The sequence below is a fragment of the Panulirus ornatus genome, chromosome 1 (genome assembly GCF_036320965.1).
Source record: "Panulirus ornatus isolate Po-2019 chromosome 1, ASM3632096v1, whole genome shotgun sequence".
NCBI lineage: Eukaryota > Metazoa > Arthropoda > Malacostraca > Decapoda > Palinuridae > Panulirus > Panulirus ornatus.
Window position 1 is genome coordinate 68478945 of NC_092224.1, and position 24291 is coordinate 68503235.

General features: G+C 40.1%; 1 protein-coding gene across 1 annotated transcript in view; it reads right to left on the bottom strand.

The window, feature by feature from the left end:
* Window positions 1-24291, bottom strand: part of mib2 (mind bomb 2) — a 330213-nt gene that overhangs the window by 96339 nt on the left and 209583 nt on the right. The window contains exons 4-5 of the mRNA XM_071663617.1: window positions 21131-21302; window positions 11563-11678 (exon numbers count right to left, since the gene is read on the bottom strand). Coding sequence (XP_071519718.1) covers window positions 11563-11678; window positions 21131-21302 — 288 coding nt within the window. The remainder of the gene's footprint in view (window positions 1-11562; window positions 11679-21130; window positions 21303-24291) is intronic.

Genomic DNA, 24291 nt, shown 5'->3' on the forward strand with positions numbered 1-24291 from the left:
TCCCTGATAGTGACTCCTCTTTCCACAAATTTCTCAATGCTTCCAAAACTTTCATTCCCTCTTACCCACCCTATGACTCATCTCTGATTCCATGGTTCCATTTGCTGCTATGTTTGCTCCCAATTTCTCCAAATTTTCCCCATTCAAACTCACCACCCTGCTAACCTATTTCTTTGAACTCCTGGATCAAATAAACTTGCTTTTACTGACATTGCTTTCAACTTTCTCCTTTCACACTCTCCTAAACTCAGGCACCACCTTCTGCAGTTTCTTATTCGAATGTGCCACAAGTAGTGTGTCATCATCACACAAATGACTCACCTCCTAGGCACTCATCCTTAACAGACTGCATACCTGCCCCTCTTATCAATATGTAAATGGCTGAGAAAGCTGAAGTGGGTGTGGTGAAACAGCTTCAATATATGATGAGAATGTGCAAGGAGAGATTGACATAGAGGATATATGTGTCAGAAGTGGAGGGGGACAAGGAGAAAGTGAAGACTGAACTGGATATGGAATTATAGAATGAATAAGATTTTGAGTGACTAGGGCCTGAACATGCAATTGGAGCAAGGAAGCATACGAGGGGCAATGTGCTGTTAATGGATTGCAGAGGGCACATGAAACAGCTTGTGGACATCAAGGAAAGGTCTGGTTGTGGATAAGGGGTATAGTTTCAGTGCATTACACACAACAGCCAAAGAATGGATGCATGTGAATAAAGCCTTTTCTTTGTCTGTTCCAAGCACTACCTTGTTAATGAAAAAATGGCAAACAAATATGAAAGAGTACAGCCCCAATAATTTTAGCTGCTCCCAGTACTATATTTGCATAACCATGTTAATGTGGGCTGTGAAAACACTCTGTACACTTTCTAATTCGGCAATTTCACCTGTCTTGCAGGGTGATATTGGGAGAGCAAAATTCTACCCATGAGAGAATTAGTGCCTTAAAAATTATCAGTGCTAGTTCTTCCTCCCTTGTCTTGAAAGTCATCAGAATCCAAACAACCATCCTTCTGAAGGAGGCAACAACTGTTTTGCTTTTATTGATGTTTAGATCATCAGACATTATGATTATGACTCTGAGATCTTTCACATTTTTAAGTTGGTTTATGACAGTGTTTGTGTCCATCCAGAGATCTGTATTGTCTTTGGTTTCTTTATTTTCCCCTTATCAAAGGAGTTGTAATTTATCCCCACTAAGAAGCATGTTCTTGGTGGCCCACCAGAAAACTTCATTTAAGTCTGTAACTTTTCAATGTCCTCTGATGATACGATTTTCATACTTATTCTCTTGTCATCTGCAAATATGAAATTCTTATTTGTAATCAAGTCAACATCAAGTACTAGTATGAAAACATGAAGGGTGAAAACACAGTTCATTTGGGAACTGAGCTCTTTCCTATGAAGGCACTGGAAATGGCATGGTTTACAACAATGGACCGTGATTTGTTACTTAAAAGAGTTATAGAGAGGTCCCTTGCCTATCATGGTTTCGAGTTTACACATTTAGATTATGTATAATATCATAATAACCACTGCAACAAGTTTTAAGTATCCACAGTTCTAATTGTTACCATCAAAATTCTATCCAATCACTGAGCAAGTGCAAAGTAGCTATGGGCTGCTTGTGGCCCAGCCTGACAGACCAACATTTCTACAGAGAGGAAGGAGGAGTGTCATGACCAGGATGAGTTGCTAGGGTAAGCATTGAGATAGCATTTTGTGTGACAGCTGACTGGTTGCCTTGTAAAGGTATGGATGACATACTACCACTTCATAGGCTTGTACCTTCATTTCTTTGCATTTTTATAGCATAAGCATGTTGTACTTGAAGAAGAGCTCACCTACTATTAACCCTGATATTTTCATTACAGAACTTAAGGTATGTATCTCAAGGGTCACTGTCCCTAACCCAACATTTCCCATAGGCCCTGTACCTTGTCAACAATGGTCTTACCAACCATGGGGTCTTCCACGAACATAGCCTCAGAAGATGGCAAGGAATGGCTGTAAACCAATCTCCCAATTTTTTTCTTTATGGCATCACCACCTTATGCATTCTATGTGCAATGATACCATGGTCACATTTGTCAAATGCTTTTGTAAAGTCTGTGTAAATCACATCAACATTTTGCCTGTTTTCCAGACTCAACAATTTTATAATAGTAATCAAACACTGGGATAAGTAAGACCTTCCTGCCCTGAAACCATGTTGTCCTGGGTTAGGCAAATTGTTCAATTCCATAAATTAAGTCAGCTTAATGCTCAAGACTCTCTCAAAGATTTATGTGTAGTGTCAATGCTATCAATCAATAATTTTATAAGACTGCTTTGCTTTCCCTTTGTGGAGTGGGGTGGTGTTTGTAAGTTTCACAATTTAGGGGATGACGACAAAATTTGAACTTTTTCTCCAGAGAATTTCTAATGCTCAGTGTAACAGATGTTTTTTATTTCTTAATGAAGACCAAGTTCTAAGAGTCTGGTCCTGAAGCAGAATGCATGATCATGCTCTCAGTGGTCCTTTCAAAATCCTGTGGAGAGGTGGTAATATCTGCTAATTCCTGAGAACATCTGAAATTACTGAGTCTATACTCCTTGCAGTGCAGACGGGAAATGTATACTATCATCTAAACCAGGAAAATCCTAGAAAACGTGGTTCCCAATTTTTTTTTTTTTTTTTTGCTGTCTCCCGCGTTTGCGAGGTAGCGCAAGGAAACAGACAAAAGAAATGGCACAACCCACCCCCATACACATTGTACACACACACACATGCAAATATACATACCTATACATCTCAATGTACACATATATATACACACACAGACACATACATATATACCCATGCACACAATTCACACTGTCTGCCCCTATTCATTCCCATCGCCACCTCGCCACACATGGAATACCATCCCCCTCCCCCCTCATGTGTGCGAGGTAGCACTAGGAAAAGACAACAAAGGCCCCATTCGTTCACACTCAGTCTCCAGCTGTCACGCAATAATGCCCGAAACCACAGCTCCCTTTCCACATCCAGGCCCCACACAACTTTCCATGGTTTACCCCAGATGCTTCACATGCCCTGATTCAATCCACTGACAGCACGTCAACCCCGGTATACCACATCAATCCAATTCACTCTATTCCTTGCCCGCCTTTCACCCTCCTGCATGTTCGGGCCCCGATCACACAAAATCTTTTTCACTCCATCTTTCCACCTCCAATTTGGTCTCCCACTTCTCGTTCCCTCCACCTCCGACACATATATCCTCTTGGTCAATCTTTCCTCACTCATTCTCTCCATGTGCCCAAACCATTTCAAAACACCCTCTTCTGCTCTCTCAACCACGCTCTTTTTATTTCCACACATCTCTCTTACCCTTACATTACTTACTCGATCAAACCACCTCACACCACACATTGTCCTCAAACATCTCATTTCCAGCACATCCACCCTCCTGCACACAACTCTATCCATAGCCCACGCCTCGCCACCATACAACATTGTTGGAACCACTATTCCTTCAAACATACCCATTTTTGCTTTCCGAGATAATGTTCTCGACTTCCACACATTCTTCAAGGCTCCCAGGATTTTCGCCCCCTCCCCCACCCTATGATTCACTTCCACCTCCATGGTTCCATCCGTTGCCAGATCCACTCCCAGATATCTAAAACACTTTACTTCCTCCAGTTTTTCTCCATTCAAACTTACCTCCCAATTGACTTGACCCTCAACCCTACTGTACCTAATAACCTTGCTCTTATTCACATTTACACCCCAAATTACATCCCAATAAAACATCCTACCGGCATGACAGGCATGAAACACTTTGTAATATACTACCTCTGAAATTCAAAGGTGCCACATACACAAAAAGTGGGAGAACACCTTTAACTTAAGCACCTAAGACTCTTCAACACCTTACCATCTACTTCCAGAAACAGCATGGGATGCATGGTAGAGAAGTTCAAGAACACACTGGTCAAATACAGGACAATTACACAGGACAATTACTGTTTAGGAAGAAGTCTGCCAGGTTGTGTACCTTAAAGGAGTCTTTTGACTCAATGAATATTGATTCACACTGCTTTTTTAAGAATCTCACTCCTCTCCTAACAGTCATGTGCAAAATTACCCTCCTCTGTCTTTACGGGTCCAATGGGACTGCTGTTTGCATTTTTCACATGAAGAAAAGCATTATGAGTTGTTTTTATTCATCATTCTTACTTTTCTAAGTTTCATGTGAATTTTGAGCTCACAGTCTATGTCTATAACCTGCATTGATTTTATATTAGGTTGTGATCAGAATACAGGGTGTTTGGTATAGTAATGTCACATATTAGGTCCACATTATTTGTAAACATTAAGAACAGAGTGTTATTTCTTCTAGATAGTTTTGTTATTTGCTGACAGAAGAATTTGTACACAGTCTGCATACCTCTTTATTTTTTCAGCTGTTCACCTGAACTGCCTCCTATGTCAGTAGTTTTTTTTTTTTCTTGCCGCTGTCTCCCGCGTTTGCGAGGTAGCGCAAGGAAACAGATGAAAGAAATGGCTCAACCCACCCCCATACACATGTATATACATACGTCCACACACGCAAATATACATACCTACACAGCTTTCCATGGTTTACCCCAGACGCTTCACATGCCCTGATTCAATCCACTGACAGCACGTCAACCCCGGTATACCACATCGATCCAATTCACTCTATTCCTTGCCCTCCTTTCACCCTCCTGCATGTTCAGGCCCCGATCACACAAAATCTTTTTCACTCCATCTTTCCACCTCCAATTTGGTCTCCCACTTCTTGTTCCCTCCACCTCCGACACATATATCCTCTTGGTTAATCTTTCCTCACTCATTCTCTCCATGTGCCCAAACCATTTCAAAACACCCTCTTCTGCTCTCTCAACCACGCTCTTTTTATATCCACACATTTCTCTTACCCTTACGTTACTTACTCGATCAAACCACCACACATTGTCCTCAAACATCTCATTTCCAACACACCCATCCTCCTGCGCACAACTCTATCCATAGCCCACGCCTCACAACCATACAACATTGTTGGAACCACTATTCCTTCAAACATACCCATTTTTGCTTTCCGAGATAATGTTCTCGACTTCCACACATTCTTCAAGGCTCCCAGAATTTTCGCCCCCTCCCCCACCCTATGATCCACTTCCGCTTCCATGGTTCCATCCGCTGCCAGATCCACTCCCAGATATCTAAATCACTTTACTTCCTCCAGTTTTTCTCCATTCAAACTTACCTCCCAATTCACTTGACCCTCAACCCTACTGTACCTAATAACCTTGCTCTTATTCACATTTACTCTTAACTTTCTTCTTTCACACACTTTACCAAACTCAGTCACCAGCTTCTGCAGTTTCTCACATGAATCAGCCACCAGCGCTGTATCATCAGCAAACAACAACTGACTCACTTCCCAAGCTCTCTCATCCCCAACAGACTTCATACTTGCCCCTCTTTCCAAAACTCTTGCATTCACCTCCCTCACAACCCCATCCATAAACAAATTAAACAACCATGGAGACATCACACACCCCTGCCGCAAACCTACATTCACTGAGAACCAATCACTTTCCTCTCTTCCTACACATACACATGCCTTACATCCTTGATAAAAACTTTTCACTGCTTCTAACAACTTGCCTCCCACACCATATATTCTTAATACCTTCCACAGAGCATCTCTATCAACTCTATCATATGCCTTCTCCAGATCCATAAATGCTACATACAAATCCATTTGCTTTTCTAAGTTTTTCTCACATACATTCTTCAAAGCAAACACCTGATCCACACATCCTCTACCACTTCTGAAACCACACTGCTCTTCCCCAATCTGATGCTCTGTACATGCCTTCACCCTCTCAATCAATACCCTCCCATATAATTTACCAGGAACACTCAACAAACTTATACCTCTGTAATTTGAGCACTCACTCTTATCCCCTTTGCCTTTGTACAATGGCACTATGCACGCATTCCGCCAATCCTCCGGCACATCACCATGAGTCATACATACATTAAATAACCTTACCAACCAGTCAATAATACAGTCACCCCCTTTTTTAATAAATTCCACTGCAATACCATCCAAACCTGCTGCCTTGCTGGCTTTCATCTTCCGCAAAGCTTTTACTACCTCTTCTCTGTTTACCAAATCATTTTCCCTAACCCTCTCACTCTGCACACCACCTCGACCAAAACACCCTATATCTGCCACTCTATCATCAAACACATTCAACAAACCTTCAAAATACTCACTCCATCTCCTTCTCACATCACCACTACTTGTTATCACCTCCCCATTTGCGCCCTTCACTGAAGTTCCCATTTGCTCCCTTGTCTTACGCACTCTATTTACCTCCTTCCAGAACATCTTTTTATTCTCCCTAAAATTTAATGATACTCTCTCACCCCAACTCTCATTTGCCCTCTTTTTCACCTCTTGCACCTTTCTCTTGACCTCCTGTCTCTTTCTTTTATACATCTCCCACTCAATTGCATTTTTTCCCTGCAAAAATCGTCCAAATGCCTCTCTCTTCTCTTTCACTAATAATCTTACTTCTTCATCCCACCACTCACTACCCTTTCTAATCAACCCACCTCCCACTCTTCTCATGCCACAAGCATCTTTTGCGCAATCCATCACTGATTCCCTAAATACATCCCATTCCTCCCCCACTCCCCTTACTTCCATTGTTCTCACCTTTTTCCATTCTGTACTCAGTCTCTCCTGGTACTTCCTCACACAAGTCTCCTTCCCAAGTTCACTTACTCTCACCACCCTCTTCACCCCAACATTCACTCTTCTTTTCTGAAAACCCATACAAATCTTCACCTTAGCCTCCACAAGATAATGATCAGACATCCCTCCAGTTGCACCTCTCAGCACATTAACATCCAAAAGTCTCTCTTTCGCACGCCTGTCAATTAACATGTAATCCAATAACGCTCTCTGGCCATCTCTCCTACTTACATACGTATACTTATGTATATCTCGCTTTTTAAACCAGGTATTCCCAATCACCAGTCCTTTTTCAGCACATAAATCTACAAGCTCTTCACCTTTTCCATTTACAACACTGAACACCCCATGTATACCAATTATTCCCTCAACTGCCACATTACTCACCTTTGCATTCAAATCATCCATCACTATAACCCGGTCTCGTGCATCAAAACCACTAACACTCATTCAGCTGCTCCCAAAACACTTGCCTCTCATGATCTTTCTTCTCATGCCCAGGTGCATATGCACCAATAATCACCCATCTCTCTCCATCAACTTTCAGTTTTACCCATATTAATCGAGAATTTACTCTCTTACATTCTATCACATACTCCCACAACTCCTGTTTCAGGAGTACTGCTACTCTTTCCCTTGCTCTTGTCCTCTCACTAACCCCTGACTTTACTCCCAAGACATTCCCAAACCACTCTTCCCCTTTACCCTTGAGCTTCGTTTCACTAAGAGCCAAAACATCCAGGTTCCTTTCCTCAAACATACTACCTATCTCTCCTTTTTTCACATCTTGGTTACATCCACACACATTTAGACACCCCAGTCTGAGCCTTCGAGGAGGATGAGCACTCCCCGCGTGACTCCTTCTTCTGTTTCCCATTTTAGAAAGTTAAAAAATACAAGGAGGGGAGTAGTTTTAGCTACAATAATATTTCCTGCCTGTCTCCATTTTATGAGTAACAGGTTGAAGTCCCCTAAAAAAGAATTTTCTTGAGATTGGCTTTCCAAGGACGCCAAAATATGATTATATGTTTCTTGCTTGTTCTGCAAATTTTTATGGCTTTGCATCTGGTGGTCTATATATTAGTGCAATTGTCAGGTCTTGGTTCTTAACCCTGACACTATGTGCTCTTACTGCATCGGTGAGGATTTCAAGAATTGAGTTATCATAAGAGCATCTATTACTGGCATGATCTAGTCCTGTCACATCTGCACAGGTTGTAATATGGAATCCAAATCTCATTACCTACATGGTCTTTGGCATGTTTGCCATTGAAGATCACAAATAATGCATATGATTATCTCAATATGCCACTTAAAGGATATTTCATTTGTTTTCCATCATCTGAGTCCCTGTGTGTTGGCATATATAAAGGATGTTACTTGTTTCTGTGTTGTCAAGATCTATTCAGTTAAACTTGGAAGAATGCTTTCAATTTCTTTATCATTTTGTAAAGGGAGGACAGTGGCATGTCCTCAGGCTGTTCTCCCCTGCCTTTGTGTCTGAGACTAAAATAAAATACAAGCATTGTGATTAGCACAAGGGATCTGTCTCATTGTTCATGAAGCACTAAACTCTAACAGTAATCTGCACAATTCTGGGTGGTACAATTTGTATCCTTCCTCATAGTGGCCAGTCCAAACATTTTCCTTTCTAGGGCGTTTCAACAAAGTATATTCCCAAAGATATTCTATATTCATTTATATGAGAATGAATAACTGAAAACTTTAAGTGTGATGCGAAAGAGACTATATATCACCAATAAAATACCGATGAAAATATAGCCAATGTAACTAACATTATTAAAGAATAGCATTATCATCGTAATATCATAAACTAACTCACAGTGTTGTTATCCTTATCAATAAATAAGCTTAGCTTTAACCAGAGTGCTCACAGAAAACCTCACCTGACAATGACTTTTGAGGTATTGATAGAGTAACTGAAGTGACTGAATGCAGAATAAGTGAGGAGCAAGGGCATTTTAGGAAAGGTAGTGGATATGTCGATCAGATTTTTGTGGTGAGAATGACTGTGAAAAAGTAACTGGGGAGAGATAAAAGTGGTATACAACTTTTTTGGATCTGGGAAAAGTGTATGACAGAGTTGAGTGGAACACTTTATGGGAAGTGTTAAGGATATATGGGGTAGTGGGGCAACTTCTGGATGAAGCCCTCTACAGAGGAGCAAATACATATGTAAAAGTGGATGGGGAGGCTGAGCAAAAGTTTTGGTCTATATGTGGAATTGAGGCAGGGCTGTCTGATGCTACTGTGTGGCATTTTAACATATACATGTATATGGATGAGTGATAGATATATGAAAGCAAAATTAGTGAAAAGGAGTGCAGAGATGGAGTGCAGTGGTGATGTATGGTGGCTCGTGACAAGCCCATTGGCAGATAATAAGTGTGTTGTTTGCTAAGAGCAAAAAGGAGTACCAGAGGATTTCAATGTGTTTTATGATGTGAGTAAGTGTAGGTGACTTAACATAAATACAAATGAAAGTAAAGTAATGGTATGTGAAAGGAAACAGAGTAAAAGTAAAGATTTTGCAAAGCCCTACAGATTGAGACAAGAAAGTGCACCAAATTGCATTATAGATAAAGGGGCAGAAAACTTGGAAGAGGCGACTGAATTTAAATATTTGAAGGTGATACTGGGTAAGTTTAGTGATATGGAAAGAGAGATAAGGGAAGAACCAGTACAGGGTATGAGAGTTATTGGGTCCTTTAACAGATTAATGGTGGGTAGAGGTGTAAGTATGGCAGAAAGAAAGGATCAAGGGACAGCATTTCCTCCCAACCCTGAACTATGCACTGCAGCCAAAATATGGGCACAGAATGACTTACAGAGGTCAAGAATCTAGGCTGCGGACATGAGCTTATGAGAGGAGCATGTGGCATGACAAGGTGGAATGAAGAAAGAAATGAGGGAATGCACGAGAGATTTGGCATGGCAGGGAATGAATTATGAATTGGTAGAGTGAGCAAAACATAATACTTTAAAGTAGTCTGGGCATGTGGAAAGAATGCAGGACACAGAGTTTACAAAGAAGTGTATGATAGCACAATTAAAGGGATTGGTGGGAGGGGATGACCACCTGTGACATAGGAAAATGGAGTGGTAGAGTAATGGAGGGAGATGAATGGTGGAAAAATGTGTGAAATGCTGTATGCGGGGGAGCCATGTATGGACAGGAATACATGGAGACTCTTCTGCCATGGCCATCCCCTTGGAGGATGTTTCTGGAGCAAATGGGCATCAGAGATATAGATAAATAGACAGCACTGATTTTCAAAACAGCTTTCAAGCCATCGTTTAGAGACACTATAAAGCAGTTACAATTTTCAAGCACTAAGCATGACTGTAGCATAATCAGTAATGAGTTTTTCTCCACCCTGGGGTAAACTGACACCTTATGAAGAAAGTAAATGAGACAAATGGCAAATGAAATTTGCTTAAACAGACTAGCATCCATTTGCTGCATTTAATAAACGAAAAAAACATTAACAAAACAGCATTTTGATGGTATTCTGTAAATGCCAGGGGACAATAAAGTTAAAGGTCTCTGTAAGTGGTACTATACCCCAGCAATTATGTTAACAGCAACAAAAGAATAATATGCTTACAGTTAAAAACTTCTTTAAAAACAGGCAGGTGAAAGCACTCAACAAAATACCATGCAAAGATTCTGAATACAGTGCTACCAATGAAAAATGGTTTCTTAAAACTGGTTTGAAAAAAAAATTCAAAAGAATAATAGAATGAGCAAAATAAATGTGTGTAATAGTGGTAGTTAGTATGCAGCCATCGATCAGGGAGGCTTATTACCTGTACTACCTGCCCAGGTATCAGGAGAGTTAGTGAAGGATGTGTTGTGAACCAGGACTAGAGTGGTTGTTAAGTTGCACTCCTCTGACTCAAGGAGCTGTCTTTTTTCTACCTCACCCACATATGGATTGATGGCATTCTGTCTACAGACATAATCTCTCCTTGTTACACATAACTTGACAACACTTGACTCACACAACTCATTCTTCGTAACTCTAGATTTTCCTGCAATGAGCACTATGCAATAGCCCTGCTTTCTGGCAAAATGGTAGGAGCACTAGATAGTAGCAGCAGGTAGAAACATTAGAAAGGAGCATTCAGAAGAAATATCAGGTAGAATCAGTAGGTAGGAACATTAAATGGGAGCATTTGGTAGAAAGAAATTTAGGTCAATACATCACACAGAAGTAGGAACATTAGAAAGAAGCCTCTGAAAGCACTGCAGTAGAATTGCCCTATACCAGTGACCTGTTAAGAGTGATGCACTAAAGACTGCGAAGCGGTGCTAGAGCTCACCAGTTATGGAGGCCATTGCTATGGCCACCTGCTTGAGAGAGTTCCCAAAGGGAATGGGCATCAGGGATATAGAGAAATAGATGGTGTAATGGTGGTGCATTATAAGAAAAGAATGGTTGTAAGAATGACTAAGTGACAGCTGCTGATGTGCATGCGAGAAAGTAAAGGAAAGTACCAAAGGAATTTAGAGAGATAGTATATGAAAGTGTACAAATTAAAACGTAACTAAAATATTTTTCAGAAAACTTTATAAGAATCAATCAATCAATCAAGAGCAAAGAGTATTGTAATGGGATTCACAATAAGCCAGGGGCAATATAATAAATTCACAAATGTTTACATCACCATATCATAGTGACTGATGTCTAGAACTTTAAAGAAAAGGGGAAAAGAATAAGTTCAAACAGTCTGATTTATCCTACCTTCCCCACCATCCTGATTGCCCCAGTCCCAGTCAGGTCCTCTGATGACTTTGGCCCCAACAAAAATTCCCTGCAGTGGAATTTTTTCTGCATTCTTTCTCTGGCCCACCTCGACTCTGTACATATAAACAGAAATATGGTGCAACTGACATATAAAAAGTAAAAAACCTTAATACTGTTTTCATCAGATTACATTTAGTATATCATCTTACATAACTAAACAGACACACTGGCACCTGCAAACAATGTGGTTACAGCTAAATCTAAATCATGCTCATATCTCTATTGAGATGTCTCCATGGTTGTTTAATTTGTTTATGGATGGGGTTGTTAGGGAGGTAAATGCAAGAGTTTTGGAAAGAGGGGCAAGTATGAAGTCTGTTGGGGATGAGAGAGCTTGGGAAGTGAGTCAGTTGTTGTTCGCTGATGATACAGCGCTGGTGGCTGATTCATGTGAGAAACTGCAGAAGCTGGTGACTGAGTTTGGTAAAGTGTGTGAAAGAAGAAAGTTAAGAGTAAATGTGAATAAGAGCAAGGTAATTAGGTACAGTAGGGTTGAGGGTCAAGTCAATTGGGAGGTAAGTTTGAATGGAGAAAAACTGGAGGAAGTAAAGTGTTTTAGATATCTGGGAGTGGATCTGGCAGCGGATGGAACCATGGAAGCGGAAGTAGATCATAGGGTGGGGGAGGGGGCGAAAATCCTGGGAGCCTTGAAGAATGTGTGGAAGTCGAGAACATTATCTCGAAAAGCAAAAATGGGTATGTTTGAAGGAATAGTGGTTCCAACAATGTTGTATGGTTGCAAGGCATGGGCTATGGATAGAGTTGTGCGCAGGAGGATGGATGTGCTGGAAATGAGATGTTTGAGGACAATGTGTGGTGTGAGGTGGTTTGATCGAGTGAGTAACGTAAGGGTAAGAGAGATGTGTGGAAATAAAAAGAGCGTGGTTGAGACAGCAGATGAGGGTGTTTTGAAATGGTTTGGGCACATGGAGAGAATGAGTGAGGAAAGATTGACCAAGAGGATATATGTGTCGGAGGTGGAGGGAACGAGGAGAAGTGGGAGACCAAATTGGAGGTGGAAAGATGGAGTGAAAAAGATTTTGTGTGATCGGGGCCTGAACATGCAGGAGGGTGAAAGGAGGGCAAGGAATAAAGTGAATTGGATCGATGTGGTATACCGGGGATGACGTGCTGTCAGTGGATTGAATCAGGGCATGTGAAGCGTCTGGGGTGAACCATGGAAAGCTGTGTAGGTATGTATATTTGTGTGTGTGGACGTATGTATATACATGTGTATGGGGGTGGGTTGGGCCATTTCTTTCGTCTGCTTCCTTGCGCTACCTCGCAAATGCGGGAGACAGCGACAAAGCAAAAAAAAAAAAAAAAAAAAAAAAATCTATTGACAAACCCATCACTCAACTACATCCATTTAAGAAATTCTTCCCACTTAATAACATTATCATCAATCAGATTGACATACAAGAACGTGCTATCTTATTTTTTCCAATGAAACTACTACTGACTATAAAATGAAATTATAGATTTTCAAAAACATTTGGCACTTAACCCAAATATTACACTTCACTTTTCTTTTTTCAAAATAAATGAAACCTCAGTGAAAAGTTTCACTCTAAACTACCACCAAATATGGCAATTCCATGATCTGCAGACTGGCTCCTTCAAAACTTTCTCCATTTATTTCCATTCATAGTTTTATTCCATAAAAAAGGCAAATATGAACACCGGAAGCACAATTCCTACAATCAGTTTTTTTACCTCAACCTTAGTCTACTTCTTCCTTCATTCATAGGCTAGTATTATCACAAAACTCCATCCCAAATCTTCTCAACTCCTGGCTTCCTTCCTGTATCTTTATTCATTTCTCTTTTCAATGTTCTTCCTCCACAAGTAACATGAAAACTAAAAAAGTCATATCCTCAGTTTGCCTCTCCCTGTTGTTTTGTTTTAACATACCCGTTTCATTTTTTACCTTGGTACGCCAAATACTTTCTGCTAACACCAATATTCAGCTTCCTTACTATGCACCCTTCAGAATTCTCTCACATTAACTTGCAAGTCTTCCACAATTTCATCTATCATCACATCATCATCCACAAACATCATTATCTTTTTATATTTTTACTATTCACATGTTACTTGCCACAACCCTTACTAGAAGTCCATGCAGGGCAACCCTGGTAACACAACACATCCCTGCTTTACTAGTCTTCAAACCTTACTTGTCATTTGTACTCATATATGCCCCACTCCCTCTCCAATAAAACATTTGTTGCTTTCATATGTTTCCCCATACTTATCTGTGAATACTGCATACACTCTCTTTTGCTTTACGAGCATTTCCTCAACAATCATACAGCCATGGCCCCATAAAATTCCACCTTATTCATCTAACTGTACAACAGATAATCTTTTATTCTCTCAGTTATCATTTTGTTCTTTACCTAAACTCCAACACTTAACAAACTAATCCTCCTATATTTTTACACATTTATGAAATGTTCATTCATCTTACAATAGTATAAGTACTTCTATCTTTTTGCTTTCTTGAAAAATGGCTCCCTTCCAGGCTCTCAAAAAAATTGCATGGAAACCCATGTACCAACTGTTTTCCTCTCAATTGCATCTCTCAAAACATTACTCCTAGTCCAGATATGTAATCATGCTTCATCTACTTTACTGTCTTAATGACTGCTTCTTATTCAACAGACCCAATATCAACTCTCATCTCCAAGTTTCCTCTTCTGAATTTAGTTAATCTTGTTTGGTAACACTAAATTTCTTTACACTTTTAATCATGAGCAACTTTACAAAATATTTTTTCCATCCTCTGAAAATATTCTGTGGTTTAAAAGCAAAATATCTGACACATACAGCACCACTGCTTTTTCTCCAGGTACACAATCTTCTGTCAACTACACACTAATGTCATTAATTTCTAATATCTTGCCTACAGTGCTTACCTTTCATGCCTATACCTCACTTACCCTCTTCTTACCACTGATGCTGTTTGTTTTCTTTATATTCATCTTTTAATTTCTTTTAACTCCTTTCATTTGAACTATCTTCTTCAACATATCAACATGCCTAATCTATTTTCTATAATTGTCTGTTTTTCATCCACACTGTACATGCACATCAGAACTAATTTAGGCCCTAAAGGTGTTAGCTATACACAAACTTACTGTGTATAAATGTACACATGCTCCTTCAGTCCTCCTCCTCCTCCTCCTCCTTACAACCAATGTACCAACAAAATTGTTGTCCCTGAGATTCTTTCCACTTCATATTCAAATTACGTTTCAACCATTCAACTGTCTTCCTCAGGAGATACTGATTCCAGCATTCGACGGAATTGTGTTCCCAGGAAGAGGTGGTCACCCATTTGGACGCCTCAGTGTGTTACTTTCTAGTTGGATCGCTTGCCCAGTTGCCCCCACCCATTCACAACAATCTCCACTGCCTGATGTGACCAGCAGATGAACCCAGACCTTGTGTTGATGTTCTTCATAATCCTTTCCTCCAGGTAAGCTCTCACACTATCACTAAATGGTTGACACCAAGGCAACTACAGGCAAGAGACAAACCATTTAGTGATAGCATGAGAGCTTCCATAGAGGAAGGGATTAAGAACAACATCAACACAAGGTATGGGTTCATCTGCTGGTCACGTCAGCCAGCAGAGATCGCTGCGAATGGGTGGAGGCAGTAGGACAAGCAATCAAATCAGAGAGCATGCCAAGGCCTCCGACCAGGTGACCATCACTAGCCGGGGAACACAGTACCGCTAAATGTCGGAATCAGTATCTCCTGAGGAAGACCAGTGAAAAGTCGAAATGTGAAGTATGTCTCAGCTCTAACCCGTGTCTTTCCATACCATCTTGTTTTCCACATTTGCCATGATGGATAATAAATAATGAGACATCTAGGGGATGGGACCCAAGTCTACACACAAAATCCATTTATGTTCCATATGCAACTTATACACACAGCTTGAAGGTAATGTAAATAATATTTCTAATAATCTTGCGCATGAAACAAAGTGTGTGTAACACTGAACCATCAATGAGCTAAGGTTTCACAAAGTCAGCCACCCATGTGGACAATCTGTGGATGTTTAGCATTACCTTCATTCCTGACTCTGAATCTATATGCTACTGATAAGAGGCAATCATTTTCATACACTTATTCACAAAGAGTACAGAATAAGCACAAAGTAATGCATGTAGGTCTGGCAGTAACAATGGTTGGTAACAAACTGTTTACCAAATGGCATCCTAGCTACGTCTCATCGTTGTATATATCAACTGACTGTTATATTTCTCTCCTGTGTCTCCCCTGATGATGTGATTATTACATGAAAGTGCACTTGGGAACTTATTGTGTTTCATTTTCCCTGTAGACTCATAGGAATATATTTGATCACGTGCAAAATTGTGATCCTTTCCAATATATACACACGTACATATTCTTACTTGTTGCCTTCATCCATTCTCGTTGCAATCCACCCACACATGAAAAAGCATTCCCCCAGTGAGGTAGCACCAGAAGACAAAAAAGGCCACATTCGTTCACACTGTCTCTACCTGTCATGTGTAATACACCTAAAACACAGCTCCCTTTCCACATCCAGGCCCCACAAACCTTTCCATCATCTACCACAGACGCTTCACATGCCCTGATTCAATCCATTGACAGCACGTCGACCCCAGTATACCACATCATTCCAATTCGTTCTATTGCAAGCCTTTCACCCTCCTGTAAGTTCAGGCCTCAATCGCTCAAAATCTTTTTCACTTTATCCTTCCACCTCCAATTTGGTCTCCCGCTTCTCCTTGTTCCCTCCACCTCTGACATGGAGAGAATTACCACAAACCTCTCTTAAACTTTCATTTCTTACTCGATCAAACCACCTCACACTCACACCACATACTGTCCTCAAACATTTCATTTCCAACACATCCATCCTCCTCTGCACAACCCTATCTACAGCCCATGCCTCGCAACCATATAACATTGTTGGAACCACTATTCCTTCAAACATACCCATTTTGCTCTCCAAGATAACATTCTTGCCTTCCACACATTCTTTAACACTCCCAGAACCTTCACCCTCTCCCCCACCCTGTGACTCACTTCCGCTTCCATCATTCCATCCGCTGCTAAGTTCACTCTCAGATATCTAAAACACTTCACTTCCTCCAGTTTTTCTCCCAATCAACTTATCCCTCCACCCTACTTATTCACATTTACTCTTAACTTTCGTCTTTCACACACTTTACCAAACTCAGTCACCAACTTTTGCAGTTTCTCACCAGAATCAGCCACCAGCACTGAATCATCAGCAAACAACAACTGACTCACTTCCCAAGCCCTTTCATCCACAATATGCTGCATACAAATTAAACAACCATGGAGACATCACGCACCCCTTACATAAACCGATATTCACTGGGAACCAATCAGTTTCCTCTCTTCCTACTTGTACTCATGCCTTACATCCTTGGTAAAAACTTTTCACTGCTTCTAGCAACTTACCTCCCACACCATATATTCTTAAAACGTTCCACAAAGCATCTCTATCAACCCTATCTCCAGATCCATAAATGCTATATACAAATCCATCTGTGTCTCTAAGTATTTCTCACATGCATTCTTCAAGGAAAACACCTAATTCACACACCCTCTACCACTTCTGAAACCACACTGATCTTCTCCAATCTGATGCTCTGTACATGCCTATACCCTCTCAATCACTACCCTCCCATATAATTTCCTAGGAATACTCATCAAACTTATGCCACTGTAATTTGAACACTCACCTTTATCCCCTTTGCCTTTGTACAATGGCACTCTTAAAGTAACTTATACACTGATTTATTCTACCACATGTTCTGTTTGCCTTGTGTTGATCTTGGAAACTAATTCTTTTATACCTAGCTCAGAGTGATCTAAGAAATAGAGTTACTCTCTTTTCAGTCTCGTTGTTTGAGGTGATGGCCTGTAGGCCTACATAACTTCCAAAAACTAGCCCAGTGTAGCCCAGGACTTTCCATATGCAAATTACGAATTATATCCACAATCTACACTCACAAGATTAGCCTACTCCAGTTGCTCCAAGTAATTTTGATTGTTTAAAAAAGTTAACATGGGCTGTCAAAGCCCTTGAAGCATTTCTAGGATGCAATTTCACCCAGCTAGGAAGATGATGTATGCTCTACAGCATTCTTATCTGAAGAGTGTAGGAGCTCTGAAGTATCATCACTGATTTTGTTTCTCTTGTCTTGAAAGGTAACAAAACTCAGCCTATCAAAATCTCTGAAGAGGCACTGGTTCATTATCTAGGATAATTGAAGGTAAGATCAAATAACAAAATTATTCCTTGATATTTCACATCTTTTTTCCATTATATCCACGACATGATGGCATCAATTTCCATCCAGTATTTAACAGTATTTATTTCATTTCCCTCATAACAAAACAATTGAGACTTATCTCCATTAAACAACATACAAAACTCAGCGACCCATGAGAAGGACTGAATGATCTCTATTTTATTCTTTCAGTGTCTTCTTCATATGAGGACATGAAGTTGTGTGTGCTGGGTTAGTAATTGGTAGTCAAAGCTTAATGCTTTTAGACTTCATTGAGAAGGTGTCAGTGTAAGCAGAGGTCTTGTGAAGGGTCTTTTCTGTACCTGCATGCTCACAGTCATGGGTAGTGGCCAGTTTGGAGGTGTGTTGTTGGTATGTCATGCGTTTCACTGTGAAGTGTAGATATGGAAGGGCTTATTTTGGGAAGAGGTATTTTCAGAATGCTGTAAATGGGGAAGGGCAATGTTAAGTCTGAAAGATGTTTATGCGAATACCTGGTTGATGGAGGTTGGATCTGCTAAAATTGGGAACTGAAACACAAAGCTGGATCATTTAAGTATAACTCACAAATGAAGATAGGGAGCTGTGGTTTTTATTTGTATATAAGTCAGATATGAATATGTGAAACACTAAAGAGGCACATACAGTTCCCTTGGGATCAGAATTTTACATGATATATCTGTTTATCCATCTTCTTACCCTGCAATCTCCACACAAGGACAGAGCAAGTGAAAGGCAAAGTATTCTCATCTCATTTAAAAATGTGTTATAATAATGCTGTTGGTCAGTAATTCTAAAACCATATTATTTCCTCTCTTATGGAGTGGGCTTATACGAGTCAGGTTCAGAATCTTTAGGATAGCAACAAGGGCTGAAGCTTAAGGTAGTGACATGACTTCTTCCAAACAGACTGGATTTCTTAGTGATGGCCAGAATTCTAAGAGTGGACCTGGAGCAGAATTCATGGGCACACTCTCAAGCTTTCAGCTTTCAAAGACTAATGATGTAATGGTGAACCTTGCTATGCACAACATGGAGGATCGCTGTGAACAAAAAGGTTATTGGTATCTTTCAGAGGGTTTTTGATTAATCAAACATTAATCCACTGTTTTTAGCATTTCACTTATCCCTTTACTTTCATTTATGTATGTGTCTTGATCTTAATGGGACAAATGGTACCTAAAGTCCAAAATTTAAACTTCTCACAAAATTAACTTTTTTCATTTTGATAATGGCTCTTTCTTCTTTGTTTTCCAAGTTTCATATACAGGTACACTACCGATTTTCCTGCACTCTTTGTTCCAAACCCTTGCCGGATTAACCATTTTGACAGACCAAACGTGGTCACGTAATAACAATTCATCAGCACACCTCTAACCCACTAATTATACATCTCCCACGTGCATTGCCAGAATAATGCAGTTCGGTCTGCATTATACACCTGCTCAGGACAGAGGTGCATCACCAGAACAATGCAGTATCATCCGCATTATACACCTGCTCAGGACGTAGGTGCTCGTCAGCTACAAGTTTAGCAAATTCGTCCACATACTTGGCATCTCCTTCATGGTTTGCAGACCACTTTTCTCCGCACACTTCATTCATGGAAATTCCATGACGCCTCTTGAATCTTTAAAGCCATCCTTCACTATAGTCACACTCATGTTGTAAATTAAATTCTTCATGGAGCAACTTGGCCTGGTCCATTATCATGCTACCTGATAAGTCCGCTCCATCACTCTGACACTGTCGAAACCATTCCATCATCACTCGATTGTGCTCAGAACTCTTACCATCTTTCATAGTTTTTCTAATCGTCATTTGCTTCTTGGAATCACTGTCTGCATAGAATTTCAATATTTTCGCCCTTTGCATCTTTATATCATAAACAGTTGATGAACCTGTACTGTAGATGTCACACAGCTTACACACTGAAACACCACGGTCCATTTTTTAAATAGTTCTACTTTATCTTGGATCGATATGGAATGGTGTTTACGTTAAACACCACAACTGACACTCTCATATGTCTTAGAAGCCATAGAGAGGGTTAAATTTAGGCAAATTAAGCTAAGAATCTCACAAAATTGCAGTATCCCCACCAACAAGTGGAGTGTAAAGAATGTAAATAAGCACGCCCTACACATAATGCCATCTGTGTCCGCCCAGTAAACTAGTCTGGTGGCCACGGTAATTTCAAGTTCCCTCATGTAATTTTGTCCAGACCAAAGGAGGTGCTGAACCATCAGTTACTGGAAATTCGGTGGTGCACCTGTATTTTGATTCTACAATCAAACCCTTACTATTTTTCTTCATTGAATAAAGCTCTGTTACTTGTTTCTTTCTATGATGGAGATAATTGCTCCATCTTGGGGGAGGATCATTTGCATATCTTTTCACTGATAAATATATGGCACCTCCTTGAAGTGCTTCTTTGGTTAACCTTTCAGGACATGTTCTGGAGGTTTACTGTGCCACTCAAGAGGATTCCCCATTGTAAAGAAAATATGATTCCACCACTATCTGAATCTTTAAATCAAATATCAATACAGAGAACAGTCCCCACACATTCTTGAACTGTCATTCCTGTATATGATAGAGTTTGGAATCTGACCTTCACTGTTCATAAACATAAACATAAATCTAACATTTAAAACAATTTATATGAATTAATCACTGAGCATTCAGAATAAGCATTTTAATACAGTGTTTCAAACTGAAAAAAAAATCAGCTATATTTTCATCAAATTTACTGCCTAGACATATTTTTAAAGAAATTTTTCATTAAGAAAAGATACCATATCATGATGCTCTACAATGAAACTTGGGCATGACATATTTATGTGTCACTACAGAATTATTTCACCAGCCTTTAAGTAGATTCACAGGAAGACATCACTAGACTCATGAAAAAGTAAGACTAGACTGTTCATTTACTGACAGGAAAAGTTCCCAACAAATCAGAACAAAGAACAGGTGCTGCGTAAAGGTAGACTCCACAAGGTAACCTAGCCAGATCATGGGTTCAGTTCTCAGACATTCACCTTCTATGATTTCTTGCTAAAAGTGAGACAGGCATCATTTGCAAACAGCTATGAACTTTAATATGCTAAATCAATAATTCTCATGAAGTTCACACTGTGATTATCATTAAGAACAGCTAAATATCTTACCCTTTTGATGCAATAGTATCATATCTAATAAAGGGGTGAGTCAGGTCATGTTTGTCAGCCATATAGCAGGTTGTGCAGAGGTCATAATCAAAGCAAGAGCTACATTTCCACCGCATCCCAGCAATAGCTTGTCGTTTACAACCATCACAGATGTGGTTAAGATGCTTAACACCTGTGGAAGAAAGATAATCAAGAATCAAAGTACTGTACACTATTCCTTAGGTTCAAAAAGAATATTAGAATGAATCTAATCTTATTCAAAGCTTACATTACAAAAAGCAGTATTACATCAATGTTGGGGCTGTGCCCTGAACATCTTGAGAGCATTTAAGATTATTACCCAAACAAATTAAAAAATTAAAAAAAATATAGAGTCAGTTTCATGCATACAATGAGTTTTCATCCTCTCTCCACCACACTTTCATCATTTTTGTTTTTGTTTATACAGTTGTCAGGATTAAGTTTATAATGCCTGTAAAACCCGATTAAGTTTATAATGCCTGTAAAACCCAACTTCTTCCCATTCATCTTTATGAACTTTTCATACTTTCCCATCTCCTTTGATGGTTCTACACTGTAGTTCCAGCACTTCACATAATTAGTATACATGGTATTACCAGAACTTCTAACTTATCTTGGTAATGCCATATTGTTTCCATCTTTTTCTGAAACAATACATATTTTGTTCAAATACCACATATGTAAAGCACTGATTCATCCTTCTATGGCATACTGCTCTCATCTATGGTGTGGTTCTAGCTTTGCATTACAATCTGAAAGAGTAATCAACAGTAATCTGACTAAACATCTCTCTCAGTCTAACCTTGAAACTTGCCCAACCTTCCCTGTGCTCTTCTTTTAGGTCTCATTTAATGTTTTACTGATATGACCTGAGTATCTGCTACCAATGGTTGGCTCCTTGTTTGTCTTTACTATCAGTTAAAATAGAATATTACTTGGCACATTGTGCCCAGTGTGACTGTCAGCAACTTAAGTGTTGTAATGTCTGTTTCTTTCCTCACATATATATGGTGAGAGTAAATATGAATCAGAGCAAGGTTATCAGGTTCAGCAGGGTTGAGGGACAAGTTCAATGAGATGTAAGTTTGACCGACAAAAAATTGGAGGAATTCTAGTGTTTTAGATATTTGGGAGCAGACTTAGCAGCAAATGGATCAATGGAAGCGGAAGTGAGTCACAGGGTAGGGGAGGGGGGCAAAGATTCTGGGAGTGTTGAAGAATGAATGGAAGGAGAGAACGTTTTCTCGGAGAGGAAAAATGGTTATGTTTGAAGGAATAGTAGTTCCAACTATGTTATATGGCTACAAGGCATGGGCTATGGATAGGGTTGTACAGAGGAGGGTGGATGTGTTGGAAATGAAATGTTTGAGGACAATGTGTAGTGTGAGGTGGTTTGATCGAGTAAGTAATGAAAGGGTAAGAGAGATGTGTGGAAATAAAATGAGTGTGGTTGAAAGAGCAGAGGAGGGTGTGTTGAAGTGGTTTGGATGTATGGAGAGAACGAGTGAGGAAAGACTGAAAAAGTGGATACATGTGTCGAAGGGGGAGGGATCACGGAGAATCGGGAGAGGTAGCACCAGGAAACAAATGAAGAATGGCCCATCCACTCATATAGACATAATACACATTAACGCCCATACACGCACATACACATATACACAATATACACACACACATACAGAAGGGTGAGAAGTGTGCGAGGAATACAGTGAATTGGAACGATGTGGTACACTGGGGTCGACATGCTGTCAATGGATTGAACCAGGGAATGTGAAGCGTCTGAGGTAAACCATGGAAAGCTTTATGGGGCCTGGATGTGGAAAGGGCGCTGTGGTTTCAGTGCATTACACACAACGGCTAGAGACTGAGTGTGAACGAATGTGGCTTTTGTTGTCTTTTCCTACTGCTACCTCGAGCGTGCACAGGGGGGGCTGCCCTTTCATGTGTGGCAGAATGGTGATGGGAATGGATGAAGGCAGCAAGTATGAATATGTTCATGTGTATATATGTATATGTCTGTGTAGGTATATGTATATATACGTTGAAATGTTAAATCCACTCCCAGATATCTAAAACACTTCACTTCCTCCAGTTTTTCTCCACTCTAACTTACCTCCCAACTGACTTGTCCCGCAACCCTACTGAACCTAATAACCTTACTCTTATTCACATTTACTCTCAGCTTTCTTCTTTCACACACTTTACCAAACTCAGTCACCAACTTCTGCAGTTTCTCACCCAAAACAGCCACCAGCACTATATCATCTGCAAACAACAACTAACTCACTTCCCAAACCCTCTCATCCACAACAGACTGCATACTTGCCCCTCTCTCCAAAACTCTTGCATTCACCTCCCTAACAACCCCATCCATAAACAAATTAAACAACCATGGAGACATCACACACCCCAGCCGCAAACCGATATTCACTGGGAACCAATCACTTTCCTCTCTTCCTACTCATACACATGCCTTAAATCCTCGATAAAAACTTTTCACTGCTTCTAGCAACTTCCCTCCCACACCATATACTCTTAATACCTTCCACAGAGTATCTCTATCAACTCTATCATATGCCTTTTCCAGATCCATAAATGCTACATACAAATCCATTTGCTTTTCTAAGTATTTCTCACATACATTCTTCAAAGCAAACACCTAATCCACACATCCTACCACTTCTGAAACCACACTGCTCTTCCCCAATCTGATGCTCTGTACATGCCTTCACCCTCTCAATCAATACCCTCACATATAATTTACCAGGAATACTCAACAAACTTATACCTCTGTAATTGGAGCACTCAGTTTAACCCCTCTGCCTTTGTACAATGGCACAATGCACGCATTCCGCTAATCCTCAGGCACCTCGCCATGAGTCATAGATACATTAAATAACCTTACCAACCAGTCAACAACACAGTCACCGCCTTTTTTAATAAATTCCACTGCAATACCATCCATGCCCGCTGCCTTGCTGGCTTTTATCTTCTGCAAAGCTTTTACTACCTCTTCTCTGTTTACCAAATCATTTTCCCTAACCGTCTCACTTTGCACACTACCTCGACCAAAACACCCTACATCTGCCACCCTATCATCAAACACATTCAACAAACCTTCAAAATACTCACTCCATCTC